At 36.2% G+C, this 22,472-nt stretch overlaps 1 protein-coding gene across 28 annotated transcripts in view; it reads right to left on the reverse strand.

Moving 5' to 3' along the window:
* The window catches only part of RBFOX1 (RNA binding fox-1 homolog 1), a 1,149,451-nt gene that overhangs the window by 74,073 nt on the left and 1,052,906 nt on the right, over positions 1 to 22,472 (reverse strand). For all 28 annotated transcript variants that reach the window (XM_051793639.1, XM_051793308.1, XM_051793550.1 and 25 more), the window contains 5 exons: positions 20,585 to 20,728; positions 18,187 to 18,240; positions 13,046 to 13,138; positions 11,176 to 11,236; positions 5,554 to 5,607 (listed from right to left, as the gene is read on the reverse strand). In XM_051793639.1, coding sequence (XP_051649599.1) covers positions 5,554 to 5,607; positions 11,176 to 11,236; positions 13,046 to 13,138; positions 18,187 to 18,240; positions 20,585 to 20,728 — 406 coding nt within the window. The remainder of the gene's footprint in view (positions 1 to 5,553; positions 5,608 to 11,175; positions 11,237 to 13,045; positions 13,139 to 18,186; positions 18,241 to 20,584; positions 20,729 to 22,472) is intronic.

Below are 22,472 nucleotides of genomic sequence, written 5' to 3' on the forward strand. Positions count from 1 at the left end.
TGATTAAATATACATCCAAAAGAATCACCTTTAAAAGGGTAACACTGACACAGTATCTGTGATGCTCTCTTTAAAATGTGCAGACTTCCACACAATGGGGAATAAAGGTAGATTAATCTTGCTCCAGATTTAAGCATATAACCAATTGACTAAATTAATATTTCAAAAAATAAGTAGTTGGCATTATTCTTTGAATAATCCTTGTTCAGTTAACATGAGGGTATACATTTTAATGAAAAACTAATTATACTGTAGCATAAAGCATAATTAATTCTGGACTTTTTTTGTGTGTGTAAATACCTAGTACAGATGCTGAATTCCATTTTTCTACTGGCTTTATTCATCTTCCATAAATCAGTATATCCACTATAATGGCTTGTAACAGCTCCACAGAGTTTAGAAAAGCATTAGCTGTTAATCTAGCTAGGATGTCATCATTTGTATGATGGTACTTTAACATTATGAGTTGTGAAACAAGAGTTACAGCATGGTTCTATGCTTTGAAAAGGAGCATCTATATAACAGGTAGACTATTAAAAAATAATTATTTAACTGTAGTTAGAAAATTATTTAAACTTATCTAGCAATCTTGAAAATATATTTATTTAGCAAAGTTCAAATCTGAGTGTATGTAATCAACTTGTAAAATGAATTAATCTAAGTAGTGACAGACAGCCAGTTTCCACTATAATTATGCTTTAGAGATATGGTACAGTGAACTTTTACCCCAGGATTAGAATTGCTGTGCAAGCATATAATTCAGCTTCACAAACTCCAAACATCTTCACTGAGAAGTGTTTCTAGGGTATTTGCTGAGCTTATGCAAGACTCATTTAAATTCAAACAGAAACACTATAAAGATGAAATGAATCCCAGGTGCTCTCACACTCCAGAAATAGATGCTTTAAGACATGAACAAAGAGAATTAGTGTTAGCAAATGTACAGGAATCCTCTTTTCCCCTGGATTCCTCTTATTTGAGTGCATATTTTGATATATATTACTAGAGTATTTCTTTACTTAATTATATATAACATGATATTTAAAACTTTTAAACAAACTTGTGAAAGAAAGCTTGTTACAAAATCTGACTGTTGGCAGGCACTGTTACCTTCCAAATCCACAATATGCCAAAAAGCCCCGGGCATCTAAAACTTCTCTGTCTTCTGAGGGCATATAAAATAGCTAAAAAAAACATAAGCTCTTTCCTTCTCTTTCATTTTAACTGATGAAGGAAATTTTGCCAGTGTCCTTGGAATAATAACTACTCACTGCCCAGGGAACTGGGTGCCTACAATAGTCCTCACTGGTTAAGACTATTTATGAAGTGACTACAACTAGAAGGCTATGTAGGATGACTCTTGAAACTCCCTTCTGAAAAACTTCTAGAAACACACCATTATTCAGGAGAAATAACAGTCCCTTAAGTAAAATGAGAATGGGATCTATTACTTGTCACCAAGCTGTGCTCCATGACTTGTTCTAAGGGTTCTTCAGCACTAGTCTTCTGTCCTTTCTTTCTCCACTGCCAACTTAAATTTGGAAATTCCTGAAATACTGTTTGCTGGTCGTGATCAGACAAGAGTATTTTCTCATGTGAGTCACAGGGAATTTAAGTGTTCTCTGAGCATTCACTAGATTTCCAGGTAATTTCTAAAACATCTTTTCCCCCATCTGCCAAAAAAAAAGCCTCTCCAACAGGTATAACAAATATATTTTCTGCCATCAATGACAAAGTCTTTTAAAATGGCCTTACTGTGTCTCAAGCTACCTGCTTTAAAGGACTGATCTGTTGTAGTAACACAGGTGCAACAATATTCTGTATTTCAATAAGGAGAGTGCAGGAGGTTGCTCAAAAATTCATCATTCAAAAAAAACAAAAGAGGGAAACAAAAAGATCTGCAATAACTGAAAGGAACAGCAGAGAAATTGTCTTTCAGACTGCCTGAGGCTGAAAGGAAGGCTAGTTATTACAGATAAAGTATACACTATATAAAAATAAGCAGGTAAAAATTATATTATAACAAACCATAGAAAGAAAGAAAGAACCAGAGTACACCTAGTAAAGAAACCCAGCTGGAAATCTGTATTTTCCCAGCCATAAATGAGTGTTTAGGGGAAGTGAACAGACTCTAGTTGAATATAGCAAAACTATGGGTCACTCTGGGATGTATATAAAACTGGAGGGATACAGAAATAAATGAAAAATTTGTCCCAGTTTACACAAGGAGTTTGTGAGATGAATCACACAGTGTTTCTTACAAATTTCCTCATTAGGACCTGCCAGAGAACTTGATAAAAAGTTTACTGGAAAAGATAAGCTGAAATGGAAATCATAACTTCATTAAGCATTTCTTTCTCATGAGGAGGAAAACCACCTTAGATAGTATGCCTTTCTTTAACAGAGGGAGAGTGGACATAAGTCAGTTTTAAAAAATTTCTATTCATTATCATACGTGGAAAAGTGGAATGCTGTGAAAATCCAGAGATTATAAATGGAAAAAAAAAATCCCTGTCCTTTTGTTTTCTATGAAATATCATTTTAAGGCTCCCCAGTGGAGTAGTGGGAAGGGCAGGAGTATGTTCACCAACACATCCCCAGTCAGCAGCCATCAGGGAGCTTTGCAAGACCTTGGAATTGCAGAGCAGCCTTCAAGGGGCCCTTCATGAACATGTCACCGGAAATCCATACTAACACTACCACAGCCATATTTCCAGAGGGTTCTAATTTACTACAGCACGAGAATTTCACAGTCACAAAAACAGCCTTCGAAGGGCTACCCAGGAAGAAAAATCTATAGTGGTTTGTAAATATATAGTATTTTGCAGTCCCCAAGTAATACTTTACTTTCACAGTGTCTGTTGTGCACCTGCCACGCATCCTGTTGGCTCCATTTTTAGCTGTCATGCATTTCCTCCATAAAGGTTTTCCCTCACACAAGTGAACACTCAGGGGAAAAAAAAAAGCTGAGCTATAACAATCATGTCACTGGTCCTACTGTTTACCGTTATCTTCAAGGTTTTAGGGTTGATTTACATTGCGTTCCTCCCTATTTGACTTTAATTGTCTGCTTCAAGTTGTCAGGACATAACTATATCTTAGATTTGCATTGCATTAGGGGATCTTCTCCTTTCTCTATTGATCTTGTCTTATGGAGTAATTTAACTCAATTCTAATTTTCTTTTGCACGCGGGGTGCTCTCCAGCCAAGGAAGTGAGTTATGTGTATTCAAGTGGTGCATCTTATGAATCTTGTTAAGCTTTACCGCCTTCCAGCCCGCACTGATGGAATATTTAATCACAGGAATGAGTTGGCAGCTATGATGTACAATACGGCTCAGCCTTGCGGCGTGTGTCTTCTCCGGCAATTGAGGAACGGGGGAATTTGCCATCCATCAGTGCCATCCTGACAGCTTTGTATAACCTTCTGTTTTTCACTTATTTATGAAGATTAAAGGTACTTTAAATCAACAGTTTCTCTGCAAATGTATCATCTTTATTTCAGAAGTGGCCAAATCTTTCATCGTTTATTAAGGAGCAAAAGGAACTTCTTGCACCGACTGTGAAAAAGTTGGTGTGATTTTATCCTGACAGTGTTGGAGACAATAACTAAACCAAATAACTAGAACTTTCACTGCCTTAAAAATCACATTTCTAATTCTATCATCTTCAAAAGTGCAATTGTTTCTTCTCTAACAAAGGTAGTGGGGGGGAACCCAAAAGTAAAGATACGTTGCAGTGTTCTATTCCAATGGCAGTGTTCTTTTACTGTTTCATTTTCTAACAACTTTGGGGCATCTAAAAATCTCCTAAATCTGTTTAAGAGATTTGAACTAAACTGTTTAAAAGAAAGTTTAAAAGTCTGAGAAAATGTCATCTTTGAGTCAATATAAAAAATATGCATTTGACATGCATTAAAAAAAAACAAACCAACAAAACCCAAACATAAAACTGTCTGCATGTATAAACAGAAAAAAAAGCAACCCTGAAATAAATGAAGCATCTTGATAGAACTTTATGCATAGGTGTGGTAAAGCGCATGCCATAATTCATAAAATTAAATTAATACTCTTCTAATGGTAATTAAAGATTCTCATTAAGAAGGGCAAACACCTCCCTAGTGTTGGCAATAAAAATGCACTTGGGACTTTAGGAGGTTATACAAAAAAATCAATAACCTGCCATTTTATAATTAAAAGACAAAATAAATGTTAGGGAAAAGTCCAGTAAATTAGGAAAATTACCTTCAGGAGAGATTGAAAATATTGATTTTAATTTACAAACTATGTGAACTCTTCATGCCCTACTTCATGAGACAATTATAAGTCAGATTGTTAATTCTGCATACGTATTAGAAAATTGATTACTGTACTATGGGAATATTATTATATTTGTCATTAACACAAAGTCATTTATATAAAATGACTAATAACTCTGACTTTCTAATTTATGCAGGTTCAGGGTTGGTTCACTAACTGCTCAAACGAGATCAATGTTAAATTCCTGTTTTCAACTTAGACATTCATCAGGGAGGGAAATAAATTCTGCCTACACTAAATATTGCAATCCCATGAATGCCAGGTTAGTATTTTTATTATACTTTGCCACTTTTATCCTAATTGGAACATTTTTATCTATTTCAGTAGAGGCACTGGATGTATTACAGGTAGCTTTTTTTCAACAATAAATATCTGTTTGTAACAATGACCTTTTCAACAATTTTTATCTCTCCAAGTCCCTCAAAGTAACAAAAGTTTTCAGCTTTGTCTAGTGGAGACTCAAATACCTCCATGAGTGGAAATTCCCCAGCTTTTGTGGGCAACCTCTTCCCAAGCTTAACTACCATCCCCGAAAAATGCTTTCCTGATTTCCTCTGAAATCAACTGGGTTTTGGAGTACAACTAAGTTTATTTTCAGTCTTGTTGCTAAAGCACATTTAGAAAGTGATGCTTGCCATGACTGAATTCCAGCAGAAAAAGACTGGATCTCTCTAACTCCAAATTGCAACCAGGATCAGAATTCCGTCTCACTGAAGACTCAAGTGATAATAGAGATTTAAAATACAAAAATATGAAACTGAAAAATTAAATATAAAATTTAAAAGAAATATGTTCAAAAAACCATCATGAACACAAATGGTCCATAGCTGTGTGTGTCTACCTGCATATCTATAGAAACCAAAGATTTTTATAGGTAAGATTTTTTGCTGTTGTTGCTTACTAGGCTTAAATAATTCCTGGAGGAAAGTGACAATACTGAAATATAAAATAAAATATAAATAAAATAAAATCTCATGTGGGACTGGGATATTGCAATACATTTCATGTTATACTATCTACTTTCCAATAAAAAGCTATTCATATATCTTGTATATAAAGTTTAGTATGCCCAAGTAACTTAAAATCCTGCATCACAAATCTGTAAATAACTTGCACGTAATGTGAAATCACACAAAGAAATCAAACCTCACACCAAACACATATTCTGTACTTTTGTATATTTTAAAGAATACTAAAATAAAATAAGGCATGGACAACTATAGCACAATCCTTACCTGCATAGAACTCTGGACTATAAACTGCACCAACAACTGGATTTAATTTCCAGCCTGCAGTAAACATAAAAACACAATGGCATTAATATTGCAATTGGTGATAATAATAATAATAATAATAATAATCATTGTATAGAAATAAACAGATAAAAAGGCTTCAAGAAAGGTCATTTGAATGAAACTTTTATAGGCATCTTTGATTACTGATCTTTAATATCAGACTGTTGTATGGAAATAAGTCATGAAACAAGGCATTCTCCAGACATGGCACTGGGGTGGATGACCAGGTGAACTACCTTGGCTGAAATGCACAGTTGCCATGGACTTAATCCTGAAGCTGTGGAATGAAGTCAGCACTAGTTCAGGTATCCCTGTACCCTGTAGTACCAGAGCACATCAGTTCTTAGTCCAGAGAGGCCAGGACAGTCCATTCACCAGACACAAAAATTCTGATAAGCATTTGTTAGTGGGGGTTACAAGGCAACCAAATAATCAGAGCACTTTGATTCCACTCTGGGAAAAATGAAAGCACAGACACAGTGTGGAAATGCCTGTTGTGACATGAAGAAGATGTGAGATCCAGCCAAATGCCAGGGACTTTGTCCATCTGCATTTGTGAACCCGACTGTCTGCGCTGGAACAGGACAATTGCAGACACACACAGTGCTGGGGAGAGACTGGGAATGCTTCAGTCACATCCTGCACAGCTCTGAGGGGCACAAATGCAGCCACTGCCTTTGTCTTAAACAATCACCCTTCTGCCACTGCTACCACAGAACCAAAGCACAGACCCAGGAGATCTGGACTGTGTGTACTGGCCAAACTCCAAATAATCACTGCCGTGCCCTCACACCTCATGTGGCATTTCCAGCTGAGCCTGGAGTGCCCAGGCTGGCTGCACGAGCAGGGGCTGTGTGCAAAGCAGGTGTGATGTTAAAGACAACCATGCTGGAGGGGCTGGAGGGGCAGGGGCAAGAGAACAGCAAAAGAAAACACTGGAAAACTCGTTAGTGTTCTGAGCTGTGGTAAAGTGCCAATCATTGTGTTTTGCTCAGCCACAGGTAGATCCACTCCCAGTTAACTGCAAACTCCACAGAACATCCCCCCACCCACACTCTTTCTTTTTTTTTCTTAAGTGAACAATTATTTTGAACTACTGGGGCTGAAAAATTAGGGGTTTCCTAGAGCACACTCAAATCAGAGGAGTGGGAAGCACCTTTTGTAAATGGGAATAAAGAAAAAAAAAATTGAGAGAAAGCATCTTGCAAACTCCAGAGCTATGGTACTTAAAATAGGACTTATAACTGCTGCTGGAATGAAAATACAATCAAGACAGTGACAACAAGGCTTTTTCAAAATCACAAAAGCCAAGATTAGAAGAATTTAAATGCACAATAGGCTTATTTCTGCCTTGGCCATATCATGCAGTGCAAAAGGACAGTGAAAAAAAAATCATAAAAACCCAAGGCCTTATGGACTGAAAAGGTGTAATGCAAAATGTCAGTAACAACACAAAAGAAAACTATTTCTACCCTTTTCAGGGCACTGCTGTCTCTATCTGATGCACAGTCACTACTTGTCAGTAACTAACTGTTCAGTAACAGGGGAGGGGTGGTTTTGAAAGGCAACTCATGGCTAAGTTCAGAGCAAGGAGCAGCACTGCATGACATCTGCTCTGCAGAAGTGACTGCAGGTGCTCTGTGCACCTAAAAGACAGTTACAGAAGCTGAAAAATGCCCAGCCTAGAAGGGTTAAAGTGTCTTGCCTCCTGAAAATACCACAGGGTTTTTTCCCAACCCTTCAATTTTACCTACTACGGGATTATATTTAGGGACATCGTGGTATAACATGTCTCTTAGTCAAATTTGGTTTGATAGAAAACCATTCAAATTTTGAGACTTTCAGTAAAATATCGTTCAAATTTGAGACTTTCTAACTTTTTATAGCTTAGGGAATAGACAATATTTCAAATTCAGTACTTCCTCAGAAGACCACTGATCAACACAACCCAAAATGAAAGATTGGACAGAATTCTAGATCTGTCAGCTTTTGCTGTCAAAGCAGCTGACAGACATCTCTCAGCTTCTAAGTTACACTAACAGTGCCACAATTTGTCTGAGAGGATGAAAAAAAAAATCTTGGAAGAGGCAGATTGTTCTTCACAGCTGAAAGGCACTCTCATATTTCAGCTCCTTACCACTCTCCCAGTGACGGCTGTCTCATCTAACTTTTTGAAGCCTATGGAGGAAATACTTCATTCATCGTGAAAATAACAGTAATTAAACTTAACTTTATCTTGTCAGCCAACAATGTGCTGGCCCATAGCTGTGTGGGTTAATCAAGTGTGATGGGAGTTGATGTATCTGAGCGAGCAGCTGCCAAGTAACCCGACTGCAGCAGCTGGAGGAGGCAAATTCTCGGCTGTGGGTGTAATTTTGTGCATTTTTCTTACTGTCACAATATTAATCTCCTCCTCAAGTTGAGGCTGTAAAAGCTTAAAACTTAAAAACCAGCTAAGGAAAGAAAACCCCCTCTGCTTGACCCAGGCTCCCACCCCGTGGAGTTATCCAAAGAAACCTGCAACACCTTTTGCTTCCCTCCTGTTTGCTTGCAGAGGTGTAAGGGAGGGAATTTAACTGTGCTAATACTTGCTAGTTGTGATTTTGAACCTAAATTTAGAGCAAGAGAAGGCTCAAATTCAAGGCACCACAAGTATAAACTTTACAACATATTTATCCTTTTACTGATCCCTGTTTCATGCCCCCCATTTATTGCTGCAGTTCTCTGAATCTACTTGCCCATAATTCTCCATGCCCTACAACACTTGGCTGAGCATCCTGAATTGCAATATGGGCATCAGAAGAAAGTACAACTGTGAACAGGATAGGCTGGAACATCTAAAAATGCCTCAAATATTTTTGCCAACGAGTAGAACTCCTGACACTGAATTTCTTTGCAAAGAAAAGGTAGTTCTGTCTCCAAAGCATGAGGTGAGCCATCAAAATCATTCTGTCTGATGACAAACTCACAAAGAAAAGCTCTCATAGCAACTGAGCATTTATTAACTGCTCATTTGGGGCAGTCAAAAGTCAGTGGAAAGCGTACTTATTTCAAAGATCATTTAGACACAGAAGCAAACAACTTATTTGAATGAAGTTGCACACATTAAAAAAAGAAAAAAAAAAGTCTAGGTTTTTGTGTGTCGAAATCTACTGACTTCCACAATCCTATTAACAACATGAGCCTTGTTACTGAACAACTAGCAGCGCTCAGGAACGAGAGACAAAACAGTGTGTATCTTGTTTTTAAATGAAAATAAATATCAGTGCCTGATGTTTTCATATAACACAACATGTGCCCCAACTACTTTTTGAATACCTGCCAACAACACGTCAGTCACAACATACTCTTTGAAAAATAAAGCCAGGCATTAAAAAATAAGTGGTTCTGAAGCGACAGGCATGTTGCAAACAAAATTGTTTCGGGCTACCTGCATCAGAAATCTTGCAAATGTTACCGAAAAACTAGCCTTATATTTTATTTAAAAGATGAGACCTTTACTTTAGACAACAATAATCTTTAATAAATAATCAGCTCTAGCACTGGTTAATTCCTGACACAATGATAAAGAACTAGAATCATCCCGTGCCAGGATGACTGATAACACAGGCACTGATGAAACTAAATGAAGCACCTTGCATGTCTACACTTCATTCCCTGTTGCTTGTGATGATTATGCAAGAGGAACGTGATTGTCCTTGTGTGTTTACTTTAGGAGACCTCAGATATTAAAAAAAGTAACAGAAAAAGCATTGCAACCAGAGTTTTTCTTGGTAGATACCCTTCAAATGGTGTGCAAAAGAACATTCTGCACGCAACACCTTGGCTGTATGGATTCACAAAGACAAAAGCTAATTTTTAGGCACTGAACAGGAAATTTCATACATTTGGTGAGATCTAGATGAGATGGAACAGGATGGAAAATGACAAACAAAACACTTCCAGTGGGAAACACTTCATAGCAGATTTTGGCTGTCCTGGTTTTGGATATTACTAAATGATAATGTATGGCCTAAGTAATCCTGCAGTGCAGGGCACAGACATGAACCTCCTCTAAAACGAGATTCCTAAAAAATCTCACTTCTCTCGTTGCCAGCATTCCCTTCCTTCAGCACTGGGTGTGCTGATATGTAACGTGTTATTTGCTAATGAATAGTTTTGTAGCCTTAGGATACTATGAATACAAAATATGCATCATCCTTTGTAGAAAAAATACTTTTATCATTACAAGAGAGCAGACAGAGTTCATGGTCTCATATGCATATGTATAATGCTCTGTATTGCAACAAAATCTTGTTATGTGATCCTGTCAAGCCTTGTGTCTCTTTCACTAAATTCACTAAGATGCTTTAAAACCAGTAAAAACCAAGGAGATTTCCCCACTTGCATCATTTACCAATTTTCACATTTACATATGAAATGAGGAAGAAAACAGCTTCTGAGAAATCATAAGGAATTTCAGACCCTTCTTCTCCAGATCGTTTTAACTAGCTCAATTATCACATGTCAAATAAAAATCTTCACTTTATTTTATTTTCATTGTGCTGAGAAAAAATGATAAGCCTTTCATTAAAAAATAAAGCCACTGTTTGCCCTGGGTTTTAGTAAAACCTCACTAATGAGACATCAAATACAGAAAATATGATCCATTATATTTCAAAATGGAAAAGAATCTAATCTACCTCTGGAAACCTTAATGTGCAGATTTCATCTGCTTTCTACTGGATGGGAAAAGCTGCATTAAATTGAAACACAAATAATGACAACTACACAGTCTAGGGAAACTGAAAAGTAATTGCCATTAATTTCAGTTCATGTGGCATTGTTTGACATGGCTGAGTTAGGAACTTGTTTGAATTTCCTGAACTAGTAAATGAAAACTCAAGCAAGTGATCAAACACCCCCAAAGGAAACATTTAAAAAGTTATTGTTTCTGGAGCCCTCAAATATCTGTGGATTATTTTTCTATCATTAATGTACAATATTACATCAACCTAGGTCAGTATTAGACTGAACTTTATTTTTAGGTGGCTTGGAATTTTGATTTTTCCATGGGGGAAAAAAAAAACACCTCAAAATGCTGGAAGCAGAACCCAATAATAGTTTGCTCTGTTCTTCCAACAAATTATGATAGGAAGGCACAGAAAGTTGTCTTTGACTAGATCCCTGTCTTGGTGCTAAAAGGTATCTCATGCCTGACAGAGACATTCTTCTTGCTGCTCTGCCCACCTCCCTCTCCCAAACCAAACCCAATCATTCACTGCAACATTACCACTGCACAAAGGCAGAAGAGAGGAAAGCTTTCCTGGCAGGTCTCTTTTCCTCTACAAAAGCCTCTGGGTTTGGATTCCAGTCAGGCAATGGGATGCATGCTACACCCACATGGGTGTGAATGAGCTGGGATGGATTTTATGGAATTTCTGCCCAGCCAGGTCATGATTTGGGGCACTGGGCAAAACCTGAGCCCCGGGAAATGCAGGTGGTGACACCTCATGAGTTCAGCAGAGTGAGGTTTGACATGCAGGGGCGTTCAAACCCAGCTCTGGGGTTTCATGCACTTACCATTCGTGTAAGGGTTGACCGTCTTTTTATTTGTCATTACACGTGCTGTTGCATTATTTACCTAAGCACATAGAACACTGGATTAGAAAGGGTTACAGGGAGGGCCCGTGTCACTATTAAATGCATGCATTATTACTGCTATTAGTCATGTAAAAATAAAATGCAATTTAATTTATAGAAGGCAACAGGTGCATAACAAAATCATACTATTTATAATTACATTTACTTTCATAACCATTTTAACTTACAAATCATTTCAATAAAGCAACATCATATCATTTAAACTTTAATAAAAAGACATTAAAAGCAAATTAAAAGGTATTGCATAATTTAAGACTTAAGAGCATGCTTGTATTCCATGATAACACTGATACAATAAATACTCAAAACAGAAAAAAAAGAAAAAGATTATATGAAGGAACATGCAGTGGAGTAGAAAGGAAAGAGACAAGGTACAAGGAAACAAAGAAAATGTCAAAAAAGGGACAAACGAATTTTAGCAGTGTGCAACATAACCCTTCAGAAGAGAAGTACCATTGGAAAAGCAACATCTAGCATTCAACACTTGGAACAAGAGCCTTTTTCATTGCAAGAATTAACAAAATCATTCAAGCTTTAAAATCACAGCTAACAAAAGGATAAAAAGAGGGTGCATTATTTAACACAATATGGAGTTAACAATCTGAGTAAGATGTGCACGAAGTCATATCCTCAATCCAATCAGTGCCTCCCAGGCTTGCTTAAAACGTACACTCAATTACAGGCGTACCAATATAGAAAAAAATGTAGCATCAAGAAAACTTAATACAACAAGTCAAAAAAATCCACGTGGTATATCAGCGCTAAATACGTGAAACGGCAGATGGACTTCTCCACTTACCATTCAGCACCATCGCCAGCATGGGTATGTATACAGTTACCATGGTTACTGAGAGTTTGGTGAGGGCCCTAAGCGCTACCGTCGAAGGGGGGAAAATGAAAAGGCAAAATATGCAACATCTTACTCAAAAGACGACAGCATTTTCAATTGGTAATTTTTTTTTTCTTTTTTTTTTCTTTTTTTTTTTTTTTTTTTTTTTTTAAAGTTCTAACAGATACGACTGAGGGCAGTGTTGAAGGGGATCCAGTGGGAGGAGAAAACGCATTGCTGCTGGTTTTTTTTAGAGATAGGGATGGCTCAGGCCACCCAAGCCACCTCATGGTTTCCATTAAATTAAATGTTTAAATTGGTCGCTCTCTAGCCTGGCTTTGTGTCTGCTTTTTTAATTTCTTTAATTTTTTTTTTTTTCCTCGTGCATCTTTTGGATGCTTCTTTCCCAATCTGAATATTTTTTGAAAGCCACTGTGGATCCCGCATCAACCCTGCAGCAAAAAAAAAAAAAAAAAAAAAAAAAAAGGAAAAAAAGAAAGAAAAAAAGAGAAAGAAAACAAAGAAAAAGAAAAAAAACCAACCTTTTGTTTGTTTTTGTTTTGTCTGTCACACTTTTTTTTTTGTTGTTGTTCTCAATTTTTTTTAAATTTTTTTTGTTGTTGTTGGCTGTTTTTTGGAATCTACTGCACCCATCGATTTACAAAACATCCAAAATAATAACTTCAAAATATTAAAGCTTTCATTTTTTTTTTAATTCTCTCATCCACCTTTCAGCAGTAATGATAACAACAATAATAATAATAATTACAAAAGAAATCATAATAAAAAACCCAAGTAAGGCCAGATTCTCTCTCTTTATATATAAATATATATATATAAACAATGGGAAGGGGGAAGGGGGAGCACACAGAAGACACCAATGATGCATCTGAAACAACAAATGAGAGTGAAGCAGACATTTATAAAAAAGATGAAAAGGAAAATATTTTGAACATGCACCTCGATTTTACGGCCCTCTACCACGGTGCCGTGTAATTTCTCCCTCGCCCTGTCCGCATCAGCACTATTTTCGAAAGTTACGAAACCAAATCCCTGCATGCAGGAGGGAGAAGGGGGGAAAACAACATGCACATTATTATTTCAGTCAACGACCACTTGTTTGCTTATGTTCTCTCTCTTTAATTTAATATTTTCTCGTCCTCGCTTCATTTCTGTAACATGCAAATTAGAAAAAATTATAATCGTATCGAGATGTGCAATAAATAAGCGACAAATGTGAACAAATTTTTTTTTTCCTGTCATCAGTTAGATAATACCCTCTGAGAAAGTCAAAGAATGATACCAAAAATACCTTTCTACATGTCACTACAGAGGAAAAATAAATCTAACAATAAGAAAATGAAATTAAAATAAATTACAGTGTCTCCACATAGAAAAAAATGAACTAATGAGAAAAGAAAATGAACCACATTTTAATGACATGCAGATATCTCAACGAAATAAAAAACATGTGCACAAAATTCAACACTGAATGTCAATATACTCTAAACATTGCCTACTTAATCATGCTGTTGTGATCATAAGAAACATTGTTCCCATGCAACACTAGGGTAACTTAAACTTTTGTCAAACTATACAGCCTTTACTTATTTTTTTATAAAAGAAAAAAAAAAGAGAAAAGAAAACCACCAACCAAACAAAAGTACTTTTAGAACAAAGTATAAACTTTCTCGTATTAACAGAGCAAAGAAAATCACATGATGTGAATAGAAAAAGAAATTCTGATAAAGGAAGAAAAATGCAAACGTTTTAAATAAGTTTAACTGCTTCATTTACTAGTTCTGCATATTACTTTCCACATATAAACATGCAACTGGTAAAACCCCGGAATCCCATGTTAGTGGGACAGCAGAACACCTGACAAATCTAAAATTCTGCTTATGACAAACGCTCTCCTTTATAATATTAAGCTAAAACAAACACTCCCAATCCTACTAACATTCCTTTTATGTGCTAAGTTAAATCAAACACTGTTTAAAATGGTAAATATTTTGGAAAAAAAAAAATCAGACACCCAAGAACATTTTAGAAACATACACCAACCCTTTGAAGTAATTCTTGCATTAGCACTACAGTGCCTTTCTTTGCATGCCCCCCCCAAAGTTATCCAAACAAACACACTTCTGCATCCTCGATATTTCACAACCAGAACTGCCCATCTCCTGTCCCCTCACTCAGTTTTGTGATCAGTGTTCACCCACTTTCTTCAGCACTCCCTGTTATACACAGTGATTGATTAAAAAAAAAAAGGTACAAAAGAAAAAGGAAGGCATTTATACATTTATTCACACATTTTATACAAAGAGGAGACCAAATACCAAACTAAGGCAAAACTGACACCAAGCAGTGAGAAAAAACAATGGGTATGAACAAAACCAATTAATCAACGATCAACCAAAAAAGTTAAGTAACTATCAGGATCGTTATCTTTGTTATTTGGATTTATTTGGGTTATTTTACCTACTCCAAGAACTCATTTATTTATGCCTATTTATAATACAAACAGTGACATTTATGTACAGCAGCGCTTTCTGTTTCATTCTCTTCAAAGTAGCTTAAAAACATTGTCCTTCTTTTTTTCCCCTTCCAAACCCAGCCTGAAGCCCGAGCTGAGCACTGCTCTGTCAGCAGCTCCACTCCCAGCTGAAGCCACTCTCAGAACACCTGATTCCACACATTTTCTCCACACTACCCTCCTCAATTTTAGCACGAGGCCATGACCTCTCCTGTCACAAGACACTGAAGATGTAACTCTCTTTTGCCCAAAGCGCTGGGAGCATTGAAAGAAAGTAAATCCCTCTCCTCAGCACTAATCCCCACGGTTTAGATGCCAGCACAGGCTTTTCTTATACCTAAACCCACCCTCAACTTGAAACTTTTATTTCTTCTACAACTGCTTCCTCCCATCTTGTTAAAGAAAAAAAAAAAGCCCCCAATTTAAGATGCTGTTAAGAAAATTTCACTGGATCCACGGATCCAAGGGGCCCAACCATGCAATAGCACAAATTCCCCCAATTCTGCTTGTTCTCCCCTCTTCTCTTGGCTGAGCAATTGTCTCTTCTCAGAACTGCAAAAATTTGGTGGGAGTTGTTCAGTCAAAATTTTCCATCAGTCTCCTTAGCTCACAACAGCACTACCTGCTAATTTTTGTTCAAACAACTAAAGGGAAAGATAAAAACCTAATTATACTAAAAAAATGTATACACAAGCCAAGATAAGACAGGAACTTCAAAGATTCTGAAAATAACACTCATTGTAATTTTTCCATTATGTTGTACTTATTCTCATAATCAACACCATTTAAATTAGGCTCTTATTATTTATGCAAATCTTTAACCTTACCTAGCTGACAGAGAAACTCAAGAAACTCAAGAACAGAACATAGATTCACTCATCACACATTCAAATATCTACATGAACACTTGAACATCAATTTTATATACAGCTGCCCTATTGCAGCGTACCATGTATTTTATCAACTGGTAATGTAAATAATTACATTTTACTTTTCAAATCTGTCAAGTGATTTAATAATAGCCAAGTTAGTAGGTGAGAAGGTTCTGATTTAATTTGGGAGGTGCTTTGGAGTTCTTGTTTGAAGAAATATATTTTATATATTCTAGAGATATACTAATACATACACAAACAGATTTCTGAAAGTGTATATGGAGCTGTCTAGAGCATTAATTTATAACTCATAGAAAATGGTCAAAAATTTTAAAGTCATCAGCGTTGCCACACAATTTTAGCAAAGTTATCTTCATTATTATTATGCATCCAAACAGACAGAAATTTTTACTATGAAACTTGCATTATTTTAGGGTTTTCTTTTATGGAAGGACTCCCTTCTTCAAAACCATTTTGTACTTTATGGTGGTGTCCTAATGTCATGGTTTTTTTGAATATGTAATTCCATTTTTATTAGCTATTATGGCATGAGAATGAACCTGCTTCTGTTGGTTTTGTAAGAATCCTTTAAGACATTAACTATTTGAACAAAAAGAAAGAAAAACAAACAGAAACAAAAACATATTCTAGCAATTCTTATGCCAAACTGCAGCTAGAAACAATTTCGAATTCTGATCCTGCAAACTTTGTTACCTGTACTCAGTTTGAAACCACTTAGTAGTCCTTTCAGTTTCAGTGGGATTTTATGAAAACATAGATAAGCACTGCCAGGAATGGGAGTTTAATCTGGTGCATCTTAATTCCTACAGAATGGACACGAAATGATCAGATTAAAATAAATAAATAAAAAAAAATAGAACAAAAAAAAGATGTCCCTCTTATTCCTAATATTTTTTTTTAAAACTTTCTATTTAATTGAGAGAATCTAAAGGTACTTCTGCAAATCAAAATACTGTGTGAAATAAACTCTAAGCAAGATGAGAAGGAGCAGACATGAGCCATGAGATGTATCACAGAACTGCTTTAGGCATCTTGAGCAGCTCACTTGGAGACAGCTGGGATGCACCACTGCAGCACTGAGAGTGTAGGGATATTTCATAAGAGATCTTGACATTATAAGCCCACCTAGGAAAACCTCTTCCTTCTGAAATCCTTTTTCAGACCTTGGGTTTAGCACAAGGCAAGATCACCATTAAAAAAAAAAAAAACAAACCCGATTCGGAAACACCTTCTCGTGCCATCCCCCAAAAACTCAATTCAGAAACACCTCCTCAAGTAATTTAAAAAAGCCTCACACTTATGCACAGCCCACTGCAGCTGTGGTGGTTAAAAGCCCTACCTGGGTAAGATTTAATGGCTAAACAAAAGGGTAAAGCACCACCCCATGAGATGTGTGCTCAGCTCCCCTCCATCTTCAGCACAACCCAGCCAAGGTGACCAGTGGGGGACAGCTTTGGGAATTTATAGGACTATCCAACAGCAGAATGTTCTGGACAATCTATATCGTTTTCAAATGCTACTGAATAGCCATAATTTAACAATAATTCATTTTGGCCAAGGTAGAAGATTCTAAGCCACAAAAATCCATCCGGTTTCGTTGTTTACTCAAAAAGTGATAAATGTTCCAACTGAGTTTGGGCTAGAAAGGGGATTAATTAATGTCTGAATAATAAACCACAAAATTTCAGCTCTTCTATTCAGGTTAAGAAAAAAAAAGTGAAGTCTTTACGTTCAGAGCATAAATATTAACCAAATTAAAATATATCTGATTTAAGACAGATTTATGATAGATATGATTCTCAAAAAAATGACAGATTATGGTATGTTTAGAACAGGAATAGAATTCCATTGCTAGTAATAAATGATATATGAGTTAAGGAAGACAAACATTAGTGAATAAACTTCCCAGTGTGTCTGACATGGCAAGAAAAGGAAAAAATATATGCATATGACATACACATAAACCCCTCTAATGCAGCTGATATCATAGGTGAACATACTGGGCTGCAGTTTTGCACCAGGTAGTGATGCCAATGCAGTCACAGCCTTTCTATCTTGCTTTATTCCTTAAATACTAAATAAATTGAAGTATGCATTTAAGGCAAAGTAATTTTCAGGAAAAAAAATATATGTTTGCAATACAGTAAAAAGTCTCTTAATCAAATAAATGTTAAAATAGATTGTTTTCAAAGGGTTGGTGTACTAAGGCTTTAACTAAAGAGGAAAACATCTGCACTTAGATAATCTGGAACAATCACATTATTTTCTCAGCTAATTACTAAAGAGGATAGTTATTAGGTATCATTGTCATCTTTCATTTCAATAAAGGAAAAAAACACCTGCACTAATACAAACCTGCCTACAAATATCTTTAAGTATGGACTCATCTTATAAAATAAACGAGATAATTACCCTTGAAGAATAAGGACAGCAGAAATCAACATTGCCATAAAACAGATGACAGTTTGGAGTAGCTAAAATTACCCCCTTTAAAAGATATGAGTCCAATCATTTTTGTACTCCTTAGAAAACTGACTGACAGCTCAGATGATGTTTTCACTAACATAAAATTTCAGACATTATTTTTTAAAAGCAGTGCAGTTGTTTCCTTTTATTCATATAAGCATTTTAAACAAATTAAAAAAATTCCACAGGTGAATTAAACTGCTTACCTTTGAGCCTCGCTCATTAAAAATAATTTCAACATCTAAGATTTTACCAAATTGCTGCAAAGAAATAGAAAAGTTACATGAAAATTAGATAACTTCAACATTTCTATCATATACAGTGGAAAAAAATCAAAAGATTTTCTGTTGCTTTCCAGAACAGGTAAAGGATTTGGTTACTCACATCTTACAAGAATAAGATTAAACCAGTTGGGAGTTTTGTTGCTGGCTTTGGGAAATGAGGATTTCTTTCTACTCTTGCTGAAAAGGGTAACCATTACTTCCTAACAAGTTCTTGTTTTACTGGAGTATAATTTGGAAAACTAGAATGGATACTTACTTTTTGGGGGATTTTTCCCTGCTCAGAACTGCACTTTTATTATAATATTAGTAGCAACTGTTATTCCTACTGACCTTACAATAGCACTCAGTTCTCTAGGCATTGTTCACACACACAAAACCTGACCACAGTTGCCATCCCAAAGAAAAAGTCCCTACTGGATTTGTCTTAGGAAGAGAATCAATGCTGGACTTGGGCAGTGTTTAGTTAGAATGTGGGCAGTGATTAGTTAGAACACTTCTATTAGGACACACTTTGTGCAGTGACACTGTAATGTAGCAGTGGGTCACTGCTGTTATCTCACACATCATTAACAGGCAGTGTGGATCACTGTTAACTCTGGGAAGTGACCCAATATATTAAACAAAAAGGCAGAAATTAAAGGCAGGTAAATGAAGAATCATCCAACAGGAGTCCCAGGAACTGCAGAACTGAGCCTGTACTTCAGACTTTTAAGATATAATTAACAATTACAGGCCAATAAGCTTCTCTAGCTTATTAAAGAGTTTCAGCTTGATTATGAAAAATCAACCATCCCTTGTTATCCCTTGGCTTATTTCATGTTCTTGCATTCACCATTTAATTAATGTTTTAACTGTCACTTCAGCCTAGAAGCAGTCACTGACTCAATGTTTAAACAATCCTCCTCTGTTGTATTTGTGGCCGTGTCCAAGATGAGCTGCTCTGTGTATAACGGGGTCAGGATGCTTTGCTACCATATTTCACATCTGATATTTCAACTCACACTTGAAGGAATTTCTTTTTTCTACCAATTCAGAAGATAAAAGTTTACTGCTACCAAGTCATTCTGAAAGTCAGCTGGAAAACTCCAGCCATTCTCTAGTGTTAGTCTTTTGAGACCTGAGACTCAGAAACTGAAAGGAAATGTAGTTTTTATTCACTTATAAATTACTGCAATACTTAAAAAAAATCCTTTCATTTAATGTACCTTCAAATGAAATCTATTTTAAGTGGTTTGTTTAGTTTAAATAAATTTGCATATTTTTCTCCAGAGGGTTAATTATTATGCCTTCTGCTATTTTGCTGATGAGCTGTAAGCTGTATTCAGGGGAGAGAACCTGTAGCAAGTCAGATACAGCAGAACAGTCACTCATTTCCCAATACTACACCAGGATTCTTTTTCCAGTTATTGTTTCCTTCAGAGAAATAAATATTGAGAAACACAATGTCTTAATTCACATACAAACACATTAGAAGAACTTAAAAATCTGAACTAAACATGAAAGATGGAGAGAAGTTTAGAGCCACAAAGTGCTTGATGCTGCACTGAATAACCAACTGTAATGCAGAAGAGAATGCAGTTTTAGTGATCAGAAATAAGAAAGTCAGAGTAACATAAATACTTAAGAGTACTGACTTGGAAAAGGCAAAAGTGGGTTCTAATAGATGATCAAGTGCTAGATAATATTTAGTGACATTTCAAAAAAATCTAAGAGCTCTTGGAACGGAGGGGAGAAACCCAGCCCAGACTCTCGTGGTTATGAGCCTAAAACTGATGGCACATTTGAGATGTGTGAAACACAGGCAATGTGCTGAAGGCATCCAATGGCCTGGGGGAAAGCAAAAATTGAGAGACCTGTAGAAAAATACCAGCAAAAACTTCAGGAATCTACAGAAACCTGTGGGAGTGGGTGAGGATTCCTATTCCTCAACTTTGGTCTTAAATTCAGTCCATGTCCTCCTACAGATTTGAGTCCCTTACTCACGAGGTCAAGCACTGACTATTTTACATCAAAATTAATAAATACAGGCATGTAAATCTCGATGTGCACAGCAGGAATACATGTGCATGTAATATTTTAAGCCAACATAGATAGAGTTTTGTGAATGTAACACAAAACACCCAACTGCATCACATACAGTAGAACCAGCAGAATTCCTTTTCTCAGTTGTGACTGGATGTTTGGTTATAAATGGATGGAAAGAGACTCTTTACTGAAAATGGTTAAACAGCCTCAATCAGAGATACAGCTCTCACAGCTGCCTGAAGTACCTATTGCAATGGAAATATAAAAAAAGAACAAATAAATGATGAGCACTTACACCAAACATTTGTCTAAGATCTGGATCCCGGAATCTGAATGGTATATTTGAGACGTGAAGCCGTTTTGGCTGTGATTTGTTTTCTGTGTTTTCAGAAGATTGTGTCTGTTGCTGGCCATCGGTCTGTGCTGCATCATCTGTCTGCTAAAAAAGGTAAAGCAAAATAAAGCACACTGTAAGTATTTCTGTCATTTTTTAATGTAAGGTGTGGGCTTAAATTCTCCCCAAAAAAAAAAAAAAAAATTACTGAAAAGCAGTTAAATCTACTCAAAGGTACTGAAGAATACCAGAAGTTTAAATACATGAAAATCAAATCCATTTCTGTGTCTGTCTCAACAGCACATGTGATAAATATGTATTTGGAATAAACTGGAGAATAACAAGCAGATTATTATTTGTAGATTTGCTGAGCTATTTTTAAATAATTAACAAATATATCTCCCTATATTATAAGACTGTTGAACCCCTTTAATCTCATCCCTTTTTGCCAGTGGAAGAAACTGAATCTCCATGTCCAAATGGAGATTTACTAGCAGAAAGAACAAGCCAGACACTTTCAAATCAGATTAGTACTTTCATTCAGAGGCCACTGGGACTTCTACACAGGAGGCAGGTAACACATCACATCTAGTTGCCATTTCATAAGCAGTGCTGATGGGCACTAGAGGGTCATTTTGCCTGGATAAATGGTGAGCATTATGGAAAAGGCCTTGAGTTTTGAGAGGGAACAGAAGTTTAATCAGTGGTGAAGGTTGCCTGACAGAAAAGTGAGACCCAGAAACAAAGTCGTACAGATTTTCTTTCTCACTAAAATGAGATTATGTCATGGTGCTTCTAGCAGGGACACTGTTCCCTGGTTTTAAAATGCTTCCATTTAATAACTGAAGGACATTGCTGTGTATTACAATTTACAAAAAAAAAATTATAAATTTCCAGAGAGATTAGGGAAAAACATAATGTCCTTCATCCAAAAAGTAAAACTAGCCATACCGGTCTATCAGTATATTACAGAAATTCTTATCTGTGTTCCTCAATTATATCCTACTGTGCCTAATGAATTACTGCATGTACAGCACACATTCAGTGGAAAAGGATTTTGTATAGGTATGTAAAAAGAACATACCATTTGCATTGGCAGAGGGGATTTGGAAGAATAGAAGGAAAAAGAAAATAGTTGAATGAAACTATCAGGATGATCTTACAACTGCTACTCTATTTTCTCTGTCCTTCCTCTTCCTTCTGACCTCATTCTTTTTCCAAATACTCACTTGTCTCATGTTTAATGTTACAGTTCATTTTGCCTTTCTGACTTTTTTCATTAAAAAAAAAGAAGATAAAAAGAAGAAATTGCCCATTTCCTGCTAGTATGAAATTTCTTTTAAGAGACAACAGTTGAAGCAACATAAAAATGGTTAAATAAAATAAACCTTACCACACAGTTTTAGTACCAACAAACCTGTTGAAGAGGAAGCAAAATAACTCAAACAGAATACATCATTTACAGCAGCAATAACTACACACAAAATGAATTCTAGCAAGTTAAATTGAACAACATCTTACCCAGGAAATAGAAATGTTCTCAAATTAAAAGTACAAACATTTGTATTGCTTATAATTCTGTGCAAAAAACACTTCACAAATAAAGGGCCTTGTTTCTGCAGCAGCATCAGTCCATCAGCAGCATCTACATTTCATGGGATGTGATGAGACTCACACACAAATACCAACTTTTGTGTGCACTGAAGAAGGATTTTCAAGTGATCTAAATAACTGGGATCAAGTGTAAACCTAAAACTGAGCCAGTGCCACCACACCTCTTCATCTGCTACTCCCTGAACTCACAGGGAGGGTCCCACAAACTGAAATCATTTATCTTGACAATTTTTTA

This window comes from Manacus candei, unplaced genomic scaffold, assembly GCF_025592945.1.
Source record: "Manacus candei isolate 608988 ecotype Guabito, Panama unplaced genomic scaffold, ASM2559294v1 h1tg000002l, whole genome shotgun sequence".
Lineage (NCBI taxonomy): Eukaryota > Metazoa > Chordata > Aves > Passeriformes > Pipridae > Manacus > Manacus candei.